Source organism: Heliconius melpomene, chromosome 10 (assembly GCF_056956725.1).
Source record: "Heliconius melpomene rosina isolate 202511_hmr_F chromosome 10, ASM5695672v1, whole genome shotgun sequence".
NCBI lineage: Eukaryota > Metazoa > Arthropoda > Insecta > Lepidoptera > Nymphalidae > Heliconius > Heliconius melpomene.
In genome coordinates, this window is record NC_140398.1 from 4,427,821 (window position 1) to 4,442,391 (window position 14,571).

General features: G+C 31.5%; 2 protein-coding genes across 2 annotated transcripts; one reads left to right on the top strand and one right to left on the bottom strand.

Moving 5' to 3' along the window:
- Positions 1–7,282: 7,282 nt before the first annotated feature.
- Positions 7,283–9,005, top strand: LOC146535229 (cytochrome P450 6B7-like). The gene is made up of 2 exons (XM_085191345.1): positions 7,283–8,699; positions 8,792–9,005. The coding sequence occupies exons 1-2, from the start codon at positions 7,328–7,330 to the stop codon at positions 8,953–8,955; spliced, it is 1,536 nt and encodes a 511-aa protein (XP_085047471.1). The 5' UTR covers positions 7,283–7,327; the 3' UTR covers positions 8,956–9,005.
- A 3,116-nt stretch (positions 9,006–12,121) lies between these two features.
- LOC146535230 (cytochrome P450 6B2-like) lies at positions 12,122–14,265 on the bottom strand. The gene is made up of 2 exons (XM_085191344.1): positions 12,842–14,265; positions 12,122–12,377 (listed from the first exon to the last, which is right to left on the bottom strand). The coding sequence occupies exons 1-2, from the start codon at positions 14,223–14,225 to the stop codon at positions 12,211–12,213; spliced, it is 1,551 nt and encodes a 516-aa protein (XP_085047470.1). The 5' UTR covers positions 14,226–14,265; the 3' UTR covers positions 12,122–12,210.
- Positions 14,266–14,571: the final 306 nt, after the last annotated feature.

The following is a 14,571-nucleotide window of genomic DNA, read 5'->3' on the forward strand; positions in this document are numbered from 1 at the left end:
GCAGTGTATTATAAACAATAATATTTTGTATGGATTCATTCAATTGTAGTGGTACTCAAGGCTGATTAACTTAATAGCTCTTCTGATATATTTCTTGGAGTGAAGTGGAAAATTTTCTATTTTCGACATTTAATATCTACTTTCGCTTTATAATAAATACTAGTGGACTCGAACGCGGCTACGCCCGCTTGAACTATACGAATATTTATTAAATATATTTATGAAATTATTTTCAGTTTTCAATAGAGAGATGCGTTAAGCAAGCTCATTTTAGGTGAAGTTTTCTAACAACAAACTTTGCAAATCGTTGCTTAGCAACGACGATTGTTATTAACATGGCGGAATAAAATGTATGTCAAATTAATAAATATTTTAATATATTGGTATATATCGAAAATATTACAAATATGAGAAAAAACTATAACGATGTTTTAATATTACTTTAACTGTAACACTATTATATATACTATATATTAACCAAATAAATTCTTCAGCTGAATATAATAATGTTAGTGTGGATTAGTATAAATTTACTTGTTATAGGAAAAAACGCTCATAGTTTGTATATATGTACTTATACTTTCGTATGTATACGAAACGTTACATTGAAGAACGTTAAATGGCCTTATTTGTGGGTTTAGATTTCATTTTTTGGTCTGTAAATAAGTAGAGAAATATTAAATAAACAATATTAGATAAAAAAAATAAGTAACAAAATTTAAATCTGATCTGGTTCAAGAACAATCTTTCATAGTTAGAGTAATTTATCTCATCTTACTAATGAGATGATTAAGAAATCCTATGTTCATACCGAGACCGTCAAGTATCTCTATATGAGTATTTTATCACAATTAAATTAGCGGTTTGGCCCTGATTGCGTAAAAGACAGACAGACGGACAGACAGAGTTACTTTCGAATTTATAATATAGGTATGGATTTTTGACTTAATATAGTTGTTTTGACTGCCACTAACTTGTACTTGAAAAGTAACACTGAAACTTCAATAAATTGAGGCCGTCGTGGAACGGCGTCTTATAGTAAACGTAACGGTTGTGGATTCAATCTCGCCTTGGGAAGTGAAAAATGGGATGTCTTGTTACTGGGTTTTCTCAGCCAACCTTATATATACGTAAGTGGGAAGCTGTTATTTTATATTACTCTCTCACATCTCCACTACAAGTTTCGTAGGAACTTCCTAACACACGCTACAGAACGAAAATCATAGAATGAAATATAAACCCTCATGATCAATAAGTATGACTTAGCACCATTGCTATACTTGTCTTGCAAATTTTTCAATAGTTTTCTTTATAATTATTAAAAACCAATGAAAGAAAGAAATACAGTATTTATGAAATTGAATTAACAAAATAAGGGAACAAACAAAAATGAATAAAGGCGCGTTCGATTTATAGCTGAAGTTGCTCGGGAGTAATGAAACTGAATAATGCATACCTCGGAATATTGCCGTGGATCTAGGGTTATAATTTAAAGGCTTACAGTTTAGCTTTTAATTCTTTGTAGAAATAATTTAATTATATAGATAAATATTATATTTGAATTTTAAAGACACTGAATTCTCCATTCTCTATCTTGTCATGTGGAAACCAACAATTGAGAGCTGTCAGCTTTTCTTACCACAGACAAAGATATGAAAACCAATTAAAATTAGTTTGAGTAGAGATTAAAATCATAACGTGCTTACAACCAGACATTGTCCTAATATATACCGACAATTGCCAAATTTATTATTTTTAATTTATTAAAATTAATATATACGTGACAACCCTGTTATGTGAGAATATAACGCCGTTATCATATAACGATTAGATTTTCATGACACTCTGATGATTTTCAGAACCCTGCAATGCACAATTATAAAGAATACCATATTTCACAGTTTACTTTGGTTGTGGGTTGTATAATCTGGATCAGATAATAAAAATATAATATAAAATTTAATTAACATATTAATTAAATAACCCTTTTTAAAAATAAATTTCTTCTTCTTACCCATCCTCCTCCATTTTATTGCGGCGGTCAGTTTAGATAAACAACAGGAGTGATTATATGTAATTTCATTGCCACCAGAACCGAAGCCATAATCCTTCCCTCTTAATCCAAATTTCAGGTCAATTGGAAACTAGGAAGTGGGTCAAATTGAAATTGCAAGATTTCACATACACTAACACATATCAATACGGTTAAGTCAAGTTAAATAAATGATATTGCTTGGTTCTCTCTCTCTACTTTTTACTCACTCTACCTACCTTACTCTACCTAGATCGAAATAAAACATCGAGTTGATTTTAATAAGAAATTATAAAATCCTTCTGAATATTCTTTATTTCTTTTTTATTTGAAAGAATTTGAAAATATAAAAAAAAGAAAAGAAAAAAACGTAATCGTTCAATTATGCACCGATGTAATATTCCAATATAGGAGTTTGAAATCCCTCTCCCTACGGGACAGTCAAACTTTTTGTTCTTTTTAAGAAATCTTCAATTAACTCTGTAACGTCGCTTTGACGCTCTAGCTAATTTTTCACTATTTTTCTCGTAATGTTTTTCTTCAGGCGGAGAGCCATTTTATATTTATGATATTATCGATTCTTTGCCTTATCCAGACAACAGCTATAGGTACAACAGCAGAAAATAATTTGAATTAACGCGTAAAGATATACGTATAGAAAGAAACAAAAAGAACACGTGCATGTCAAACAAACTAGATTGAGGCTGTGGGATGTCATACATCGGTCAAACGAAGAGAAGCATGGTGTTAGGGTGAATGAACACATCTCCGATATCAAGGATGGGCATGTATCGAAGTCAGCTATGTGTGAGCATATTGTGGATATTCCTCGCTAAGGAAAACAGATATATTCCTAGAATGATCCGCAAGGCCATTGAAATACAAAAACATCCTAACTTCAATAGAAGGGACAGCTGGAAACTTTCCACCACCTGGGGCCCAGTCATAAAATCTTTGAAGTCTCAAACTAAATATGGTGTTTGGTTACATCACCTAACGTAATCCGACTTAAGTATCTACGCCACGGCAGCTTAAATTCATTAATTCATATACTTGATGGTGATTAGTGGTGAAAGCGCGATGCTTGTGCATTGAGGAACTTCGAGGAGTTCCACTTTCAGCTTGAAATGTCCCGAATTTGAGCGGAAAGTATAGAACAGAGTTGATTTTTTCAATGCGAGAAATAGTCGACTGTTAACTGGGATCATGAAATATTTTCATATTATAAAAAACATAAAGATGTATTGTTTCTTAGTTTATTATTATACAGTTTCATAATACCCACATAAACATACTCTAAAGAAAACAATAATCACTATGTTCATTAACATTTTGAATTTTAAAATATTATTTTTACAAATAAGAATACATTTTTCATTACCACCCACCCTTCCATATGTATTTATTAACGTTTAAAAGCAAAACTGCGCTATATTTTTTCGCACGCCCCTTGATATTTTTAATTAAACATCGGATCTATAATATGAGTGATTCCGCTCCATAATTAATGTTTCATATTAAATTTTATTTCGAAATGTTATTTCGTTTTATGAAATTGTTTCTCTTGTTTTATAAATTTGTATAACATCTGGTGCAGTGATAACTTGCTGTAATTAATTATAATGTCAGAGGTCACAGCGTCGAATAATTCAAGTTTCCCTTTAATATTATTTTTTTTAGCTTCCCGTTGTATCCCGCGTATAGTACGGTAGGCGGAGGGAACCTAGTGTAAATACATTTTGTTTCTCACGCTTTGCCATGCTTGGGAGTAAATAACTCATTCCTTCGAATGGGAATCGAATCCACAACCGTTGTATTTTCACTCAGGTGTTGTGCCGTAATCTTTATTTTCATATGAAACTGAATAAACGTTTTGTAAGTTTTAAGTTTGAAACTATATAAAAGACATTTGAAAAAAAAACAATTAAAGAAAAAGTGTGAAAGAATAACTTCGCGCCCGTTGTTGTCACTAAGCACTTTAGAGGTATTCTCGGTACGTATTTTGTATTGGACGTGCTAATACTTTTAGTATATTGAGCATTCGAAATTTTTATCAACTTATAGAGAAAGTATGACTTAGTATTTAGAGCACTTGGACTGTTTCAGAGAGACTTAGGTATAAATCCCTCTACGTTCAAATTTTTATAAGTTTTCTAAACAAAGTAATTAAAATTAATCACTCTATGAATTTCTCTTCAATGTACAGAATTAAGAGGACATTTCAAAAGAAAAAATGTGTATAATAGAATTGTTTTCACATCTGGACAATGCTAGTCAAAAATATAATATGAGATTAACGTGAATCGAAACCTCTACATAACTACGGTATAATGCCCGGATTCACTAAGCGGGTTTCCATATTCATGCGTTTCCGTACATTTGGTAAATTGATAGAGGATGCTATGAACTATGCAGGAATACGATACGAGCCCGTACGTAATGTATTTTATTTTATTAATTACTAGCATACGCGCGCAGCTTTGCCTGCTTATTGCTTAGGGGTGAATTCTAATAAACCATGAAACAGGTGTTCAATGAAATATTTTTAAGAGTGTCAATTTCAAATTTTATAAAAATCGATGTCGATTTTATTTTTTTTCCATACTAACTTTCAACCCCTATTTCACCCCTTTAGGGTTAAAATTTTACAAAATTCCTTCTTAGTAGATGTCCAAATTATGAAAGTAAACATCTGTCCAAATTTCACGTTTCTACGCACAGCGGTTACAGCTGTGCGTGCGTGCGTGCGTGAGGACAAGTCCTTTTATATATATAGATACTGCATTTGTATTTTGTTTTATTTTTTGGGGGAACGCATTCCGTTTTTTTTTTCACCTTTTTAAAAACATATAGTGCCATAAAAGTTTTTTCTAGTTTTATATTTCATCAAAACTACATCCATAATTATTTAGTAAGCCTAATTTAAAATGCGCTGTAATTACGTCTATACAATCATAATAAACTTAATAAACAAACTCCTTACCTACTTTTTTGTAATTAGGTAAAAGCTCCCGAGTTCCATAAAAGTAAGTTATTTTCCTCCGTCTCTACTTCCCAAAATTATAACGTTAGTAAGTAAAAACTCTTAATTCAGTCGGCATTGTTGTCCACAATAACAATTGGTGGTCCTGAATAGCACCAACCATTGGCTTCCTTTAAGAACAAAAGATATAGCCTGAGATATTTACATTGTATTCTTTCAAATAATGAATGTCTAATTTTAGAATACGAATATTAATGAGTTGGGCTATAAAATTATAACTAAAACATTTTTAAAATTATATTAAATTAAAACATTTTTGTATTTTTTTAATAAATTTAATATTTGTAGGTAGCAAGCAGTACAGCGTTTTTTTTATTATTTTCATTTTTTCGCTCTGAAATTAAACGACATGCTGTGTCACTTTGTTTTCTCCGCTTTCTTAGTTTTCTTTCATTGAACATAATAACCAAGCTGGTGTAACCATCCTCTTCATACATGCCTTCCGGAGACCTTCTCCAGTATCATCGAAACTGAATTTCCAAATATAAACTTCTAACTACCCACCTTTTACTTATGGCGGTTATATCATTAAATCAATCTATTATCAACAAGTACTGCTATTATTATGTAAGTTGCAATGTACCTACGTACAAGTAAATAACATATTACATATAATTTTTATAATAATATATATTAGAAACGCATTAAGTGAAATTAAAATGTTCTCTGGCAATATTAAATATAAAAGATTTGCGTCTTTGAGATTCTAACAACGGAAGACGTAATCATATGTTACATCTATTGGTCTTATTACAGTTATTAAGAAATCTGTATGTTGTTTGTTAAGCTGGAAACGAATGTGACGAAGTAAGGAAAAAGCCAAGACATAGACTATTATTAACAGAATTCCTTATTAAAATTTATTTTCCAAAAAAAATGGTGGAAAATCTCTAAAGAATGCGAATAGATGACAAGAAAAATTGTGAAGCGTTTTGAGGCCGCCATGGTGCAATGAAATAGCGTCTGACTTGTAAACGCGATGGTTGTAGATTCGATCTCCATTCGAGGGAATGATTATATTTTATTTATTTTAATTTTACGGTTTAAATTTATAACAATAACTGGCAGTTATAATGGCGTTAAGGATTGGCCAAAAAATTCAATCCGACTTTGAGAACATAAGTTTTAAGAGTATCAAAAATTGTTGCAAGTTTAGATCAATTACATCACCTTCACGAAATATGGACCGTTTATTTTGAAAGTGGTGTAAGTCCATTTTTGAGAAAAATGAATGAAAATGATGAAATGTAATTTTTTTATATATAATTAGTTTGTGTTTAATTTCTCAAAAAAAAAACCCATGTTTTGAACAACTTAAAGTCAGTAGGTAAATGAAATTGCATAATCATCGACATACTAACCTTTAATTTTCTCGAAACAAAAGAAAATGGACTTACACCACTCTCAAAATAAACGGTCCATATATAGATATATTATACCATAAAAACATGTTTATATTAGGTATGTAAAAATATTACTTTTATTTTTTTTTCTTCTATTAAATGTCAAAAAATAAAAAAAAACAATTTAATATGATGTTTTCGTATATTAAATCTAATATTTGGGTAATTACTGTAATAACCAGTAGTTATATAATTGAAATACTAATTTTGTAACAATTTCGCAAATCGTTTTCTGCGTATGCCAATTCTAATTGTTTCTATAATATGCTGTATTTAACTGCTATTGTCATGTTTTATAATTTTGTAAAGAGAGTGACAACAAAATATAGTATCGTAAGACATTTTATTTTATAAAATTCAATTCAAAGTAATTGAAGTACTTATTTGGATATTAACATAAGGTACACATAAGCAATGTCTATTGCCTGTCTCTTACAGAATGATCTCTTACAGGCCACCAATAATAAATCTCCTATTAAAGATAGCAGAGCAATGCTAAAAGTATTATTTTAGACTATCTTACTTACGGTGGATAACTTAATTATTTGCCTAAATTAACCCAGTTAAAGCGCTAAATTTAAATAGTGAAATTATATGTAAAATCGCAAATTTATATAAATATCTGTATAACGGTCTTTCATTTTAGGGACTAAGTAGAAGAACAAGAGTAAACATTACAATTTTAATTAAGATATCATATTGTATGAGGCACTGTCATGTACCAAAAAATCCTAATTTTTTGAAAACGTGTAGTTTTACTACTACTTCTTTTTTTATCACGCCTATCCTATATAAGTATTATTAGGCACACGTAACTATTCAAGTTTATTTTAACTAGAGACCTGTAAGATGATTGTCTTATATACAATCTTTACAATTTCTTTTGCGATATTTTTATATTACAAATTCATATATAACAATATTTGGAAAAAAAGCAATGTTCCACATCCAAGACCTTTACCAATATTTGGTAATTTTAAAGACTACATATTGCTAAGGAAGTATGGACCGCAAATTACTCAAGAAATTTGCCAAAAGTTTCCTGATGAACCATACGTTGGAGTATACTATGGCACTGATCCTGCTTTAATCATACAAGATCCTAACATTATTAAGCTGGTGATGCAAAAAGATTTTTATTATTTTAACCAACGAGAAATATCGAAACATACACATAAGGAACTAATCACCCAGAACATGTTCTTCTCAGGAGGAGACAGTTGGAAAGTATTACGTCAAAACATGACAACATTATTTACTTCTGCGAAAATCAAAAATATGTTTTACTTAATTGAAAATTGTGCGAAAAGCTTGGAAAATGTGTTAGCAAATGAAGTGAAAACGCAAAATAACATTGAAGTAAAGTCGCTGTTAGCAAGATATACCATGGACTGTATTGGATCATGTGCCTTTGGTATAAACACGGGTACATTAGAGAGAAACTCCGAAAGTAATCCTTTCTTTGTTGTAGGTTACAAAATCTTCGACTCCACAATTTGTGGTGGTTTTAGGATTGTAGCACGTGCTATGTGGCCAGCATATTTTTATAGTTTAGGCTTTAAGTTATTCCAAAATGAAATTATCACATTTTTTAAAACTATTATGACTGGAGTGTTCAAAGCTCGACAATCCGAAATATCGACGCGTAATGATTTTGTAGATTTATTTCTAGCATGGAAAAAGAACAAACATTTAGTCGGTGATAGTATAACTAATATGAAAACAGATATAAAATCAACAGTAGAATTAGAAATAGATGATGCCTTGCTCATTAGTCAATGTGTAATGTTGTATGCAGCAGGCTATGAAACAACGTCTACTACAATTAGTCTTTTACTCTTTGAATTAGCTAAAGACGAAAAAGCACAAGCTCGAGTGATCGAAGAAGTAGATAGTTACTTCCAAAGGCACAATGGCAAAATAGAATTTGAATGTATTAATGAAATGCCATTTCTTCAAGCTTGCATTGAAGAGACACTGAGATTGTATCCCGTTTTGGGAACACTTACTCGCGAAGTAGAAGAAGAATATACTTTGCCCACAGGTCTTCGCTTGGACAAGGGCTTACGTGTCCACATTCCAGTATACCACCTTCACCATGATCCAAAATATTTTACGGAACCTGAGAAGTTTCGACCTGAACGTTTTTATGGTGATGAAAAGAAAAATATTAAGCCGTTCACATACATGCCGTTTGGAGAAGGGCCCAGGATATGCATAGGTACTCATTTATTAGTATAATACATATTTATACTATAAGTATTAATAATATGGAAAAAATACAAAATTAATAATTTAAATTTATGTTTACAGGGCAACGCTTCGCAAAGATGCCAATGATAGCAGGAGTTCTAACCATATTTAGGAGCTACAATGTGAAATTAGACGATAATATGCCTACAAACGTGACATTTGAACCAAAATCACTTGTCACTCAACCTCTTGGTGGTATACATTTAAATTTTATGCCTCGATAAATATTTTTGTTTGAATTTGGATAATATGAATAAATCTTTATAAATAGATACTAAAATAATAATAGGTAAATTGGAATTTAAAATTAATGTAGATGTTTTCAATGTTTTTACCTTATGATTTATTAGTTAATAAATGGTCGATCCATTGTAATAAAATTCTTTTGATATGGTATACTGCTCTTTAAACAATCGAGCTTTTATGATAAATTATTAACCGCAAATTATTACGTGTTATAGAATAATAAAAATACCATTTTTGATCATTCATCTTTGATCATTCTATCCTTATCCATGTTTATAAAACTTTTTAATATTTTTTTTTCACTGATGAAAAGTAAAAGTTATGTGAAACATTTGTATTATTATCCATAAAATAAATGTGATTTTAATACATATAGTTTAAAGTGATATTTAAATCGTTTTACAACTATATATGTATTGTGTTTCAAATTATTTTATTTTTTTCGGTCAAATACCTGCCTCCTTTGCTGCCTTAACTTTGAGTTGTTAAGCGTGATGAATATTATCAATTGAAATAAAAAAATCACATCTGATTATACTTGAGATCAACATGGCACAGTGAAACAGCGTTTACCTGTAATTGAGGTGGTTATGATTTCTATTTCCACTCAAAATAAAATATAATTTAAATCATTTTTCCGCTCCTGTAAGATATTGACACATAAACGTGTCCTGTCAATTTTTAACGGATTTTGGAGAACAAAGTGTCTCGACACTAAGTTCTCTTTGTCAACCTACTATAAATTTTAATTAAGACGAGTAGTAAATTATAATAGCATTGCAAGCGCCATAAAGTTCACGCAAGTGAAGTTGCAGGTTGCTCTATACATTATGAATTTAGAATCTACAGATCACTTAAAAGTTTGACTGAATTAAATTGCAAATTCGGCTTAACTTAAAACTGCTTATTCCAAACGTGAAACCAAAACTATGTGGTGAGCAATACGTCCGTGTGAACAGTGGCTTTCACAGAATAGTGTCGGGCGGACTAACGCCAGTTCTAGAATATAGAATATAGTTTTTTGTAGTTATTTTAGTCTTAGATAAACTAATATTTTACTAAAGCTGTATTTCTTTTAACTTCACGTTTTATCTCGCATAAACCAAAGTTTACCGTGAAAACTTTGTGACTGACTGATTGTTGACTATATATTTTGTAGTTGATTATATATTTAAAGATTCACGCTTTATCCCGGAAAGAGAAAAGTCAAGATAACCCGTTTACCCGATAACCCCAAGAATATATTGCGTGTTGAGTTGAGGCAGTTGACTTGTTTAGTTTTGTTTGCCCAGAGGAGAGAAATGAAAACAAATCATTCCTTGAAGTGAGCGAACCCTCGTGTTTTCAGATAACCTTTATGTCAATTAATCTCACTATAACATAAATTACCTATACTTAATATAGCATTGCACTTATAACTGATAACAGCCTCTACTATTTAATACTAATTGACAGTTGTGAATGTATTTTCTAGATATTATTCAAAAAGATATATCTTTACTAATTTATACTAACAATATGTTATTTTATGCTAGGACTTTTTTTGTGGACAAAGACAAGATAAGCGAACCTAGCTACGGGTCACGCGGGTAACACCAGAGTAGCTACAGGTGCGTTGCCGGCCTTTAAGGTGGATAAATGCGCTATTTGAAGGTAAAATTCTGGCGCTGGTATGCCACTTCCCACTAAACCACATTATTACCATATGGTGTGGATGGTGCTTGAGTTTGTGACGTACTATGCGTTTAGAAAAATCGGCGGCAGGTTACAGGTCAAACAGCTCCCCAGGACACTCCTCATTATTAATGCTGTAGAGAATGCTCAGTGAGAAGCATATACAAAGATGAATTGTATATTTTGTTCAAAGTGCAAATCTCAGGAACTATACTTTCGTGAACTCCGATATTGGTGGTTAGGTTCGTATTCCACCAGCGAGCAGACGGGGTAGGTCTGGATTGCTCTGGTTAGCTACCCGCCAGGGGTTTGACGTTGTCGTTACTCGCTTTGCACGACCCAGGGGTAACTTGTAGGGTTGACTTGTTCATATTAACGCTAGAGATAGTCGCCCTTCATATTTTATATCAATAACATATATGTAATTATGTTCATACATCATTATACTATAATGTCGATTTTAAACTAGTTATACAATCAATTTCCTCTAAAATCACTGTTATTTAGTTAATGTCACTTCGAAAAGTGAATCACAAATAATATCCGGTAATTCGATTACTCCGTTCTAACATAGTAAACAGTAAAGTTTAACATTATTATGTGAACAATATGGATAATATATGAAATAATATTATTAATAAGTTTATGTAATCGTAATTTCTAAAATCTTTGTATAAATATTTTATATGTATTTATAATATAAGCATTGAATATACATAATTTATTTTTAATTCTTCGCTTTGGTAAACAAAACAAAGCAAGTCCCGTCACTCAACATACAAATGTCTCGAATGTTGGAACCTAGGAGAGTCTACGAATGGAACGTAGAGTCGGTTCACTTGGCCTACTCTGCTATGCCAGAAAAAGCAAAAGAATAAGTGTAGTTTTATTATTAAAATTAAGTTAATTTCTCGTTATTATCAACCTAATTTGTATCATAATATTATCATAACAACCCCAATTAAACATGTGAACGTTGAAGCAATAGAGAAAATTATTCGGAAAATTTATGCCTTTGCCTGCCTGCGTTTTGTAGCTGCGATAAGAGTACGCTAAATGCTGTAATATACGAGTTTGAACCTAATTATGGTAAACAGGATTGTATTATAGTTACCTAAAATACTTCGCAGTTTACTATTTTGCCATCTAGTTCAAATAAATATAGAAAATCTAGTCAAAACGGAAAAATATAAGAAGGAATGCGTAGAAATTTAGTAACTTCTTATTTATGTTACATCTTTGGACTTTTTTTTTGGATTCGTAGAAGTGAAAATATTTGTTGTGGAAAGTGGAGAGTATAAAATATGAAATTAAATCATCCTGATTTTTAAAAATGAAATGGGTTGGTTTTCAGCTACACGTTTCTTCCCATATCTTCCCTTTACCTATATAAGTACAGTGATTCCAGTGCCGGAAGATATAGACAAAAGTCTTCCATAGCGTAATGATAGCTTTTAATGAAAAAAATAATAATAATAACAATATAATATCTAATTTTTTTTTTTAAATTACATGTATTATTTTACCTATTTTAACAAATAATATAATACACAAAAAAATTATTGACGTGGGATAAATTTTAGGAGAACACCACCAATGGATTGCGTGACGAAAGTGCGAGGTTCAAACGTCAAAGTTCTCGGCATATTGTCTGCTAGCTCGACTCTATACTTCTTAAGTATCGTCAAAATTGCAGCAGTCATTGGCATTTTTGAGAAACGGAGACCTGTAATATGATAATTAAATTTGGTAAATAGCAAATAATAAGTATTCCTTTAATATGTATTGCTCATCTATATTTATCACATTGAACCAACCACGTCCCAATATATGAGATGGCACTGTTAATTGTAGTAAAAACTTAATATTTTTCAGAACTGATCCCATAACAAATAAACATGATTTTATATAATAAACTACTTGTCCTACCTACCCGTCGTGGCACAGGGGCACAAGAGTGTGACTATAAACGCGATAGGTTGCAGGTTCAATTACCGCTCGAGGAAATGAAAAATGTTATACGTTAATTTCTTCGCTCTGGTAAACAGGCAAAAACGCAGCGTTCTGTTTGGCTACTCAACAATTAATGCGTCAAGAATTTGCCGAAAAATGGGAAGCAGAGTGTTTTAACACTAGGTTACACTAGGCTGCTACGTGCGGGATACAACGTGAAACTGAAAAAATAACTACCTATACATATCCTGTGTCCTTCACCAAAGGGCATAAACGTATATTGCTTGATATTCTTCTTTTCGTCACCAAGAAAACGTTCAGGTCGGAAATTATCGGGTTCCGAGAAATATTCTTCGTTACGATGTAGATAAAATATTGGCAAATGAATCCGCATGCCCTTCTCTAATCTCAAGCCGGTTGGTAGTACATAATCCTCTCGAACTTCCCGAGTAACATTTGCTATAACTGGATATAATCGTAAAGTCTCTTCTAGACACGCTTGGAGATATGGTGTATCGTTAATACATTCAAAAAATAACTTGCCCTCAGACTTCTTGAAATAAGTATCAACTTCGTCGATTACTTGATTTTGTATTTCTTTATGTTTTGCTAATTCAAATAATAAGTGGCTGGTTGTGGAAGATGTTGTTTCGAAACCAGCTGCAAACAACATAGCACATTGGCCTATCACCAAAGTGTCATCAACTTTTATTTCTATGATTTTCTTTTCATCAGTTTTCTCATTGTCACTTTTCAAATTAGCAATGCTATCACCAGTTAGATACTCTTTTTTCTTCCAGTTAAGTATAAGATCTACAAAATCGTTTCTTGAGGATACATTGTTATCACGATCTTTAATGACGTTCGAAAGGAGATCCATAAAAAAAGTATTTATTTGATCGTCAAATAGTTTGAATCCTAAACTATAAAAGGTAGTTGGCCACATAGAACGAGTCACAAGTTTAAAACCACCATAATAACTCGAATCGAATAATTTCTGCCCCATAATTATAAACGGATTATCTTTTGAATTTTCTTCTAACGTTCCAGTGTTTACGCCGAAAGCACAAGAGGCAATACAGTCCATTGTATATCTTAATAATAGAGATTTAATTTCAATTACTTCACTTATTTTCACATCTTCACTTAAGACTTTGTCTAAATTTGAAGCACAATTTTCTATTAAATAAAACATACTTTTTATTTTGGCTGAGGAAAACAATGGTGTTAGATTTTGACGTAACACTCTCCATCTGTCGCCTCCTGAGAAAAACATATTTTGCGTTAAGAATTCCTTATGTACATGATCTGCTACCTCCCTGTGGTCGAAGTAGAAGAAATCCTTATGCATCACCAGTTTAATGATGTCAGGATCTTTAATGATCAATGCAGGACTTGTTCCATAATACACTCCGACATAGGGTTCATTAGGAAATTGTTGGCAAATTTCCTGGGCGATTTTCGGGCCAAACTTGCTGAATAATATATATTTACGATAATTACCGAAGAATGGCACAGGTTTTGGATGAGGAACATTTCTATAACTCCAATAGTTGTAATTTTTAGTAGACAGGTAGTACAGTACAATACAAAGAAATGAAATAATAAAGAGGACAATCATGGTCAAGATCTTGAAATAAAGTGGTATTGAATGGAGAATGAATATTATAATCGAATAACTATTATTATCTTCAAGTAATTGATATACTCGTGTCTCAAGAATTATGGTAACCACGGTTTATGAATAATTGTGGAAATTTATAGTTAAACAGAAAGACAGAAACAAATTAGGCCAAGTGCAATTTAGACTCGTCCACCAAGGGTTCCGTACCAATTTAATTATTGTAGTAGTATAAGTTATATCAGTTAAACTTGAGTTTGCGTTTAGTTTGGGTGCATATAAATTTCTATTTGTTTTTACTATGATTCTCTCCGCCTATACTATGATATTCAGGAAATACGTAAAA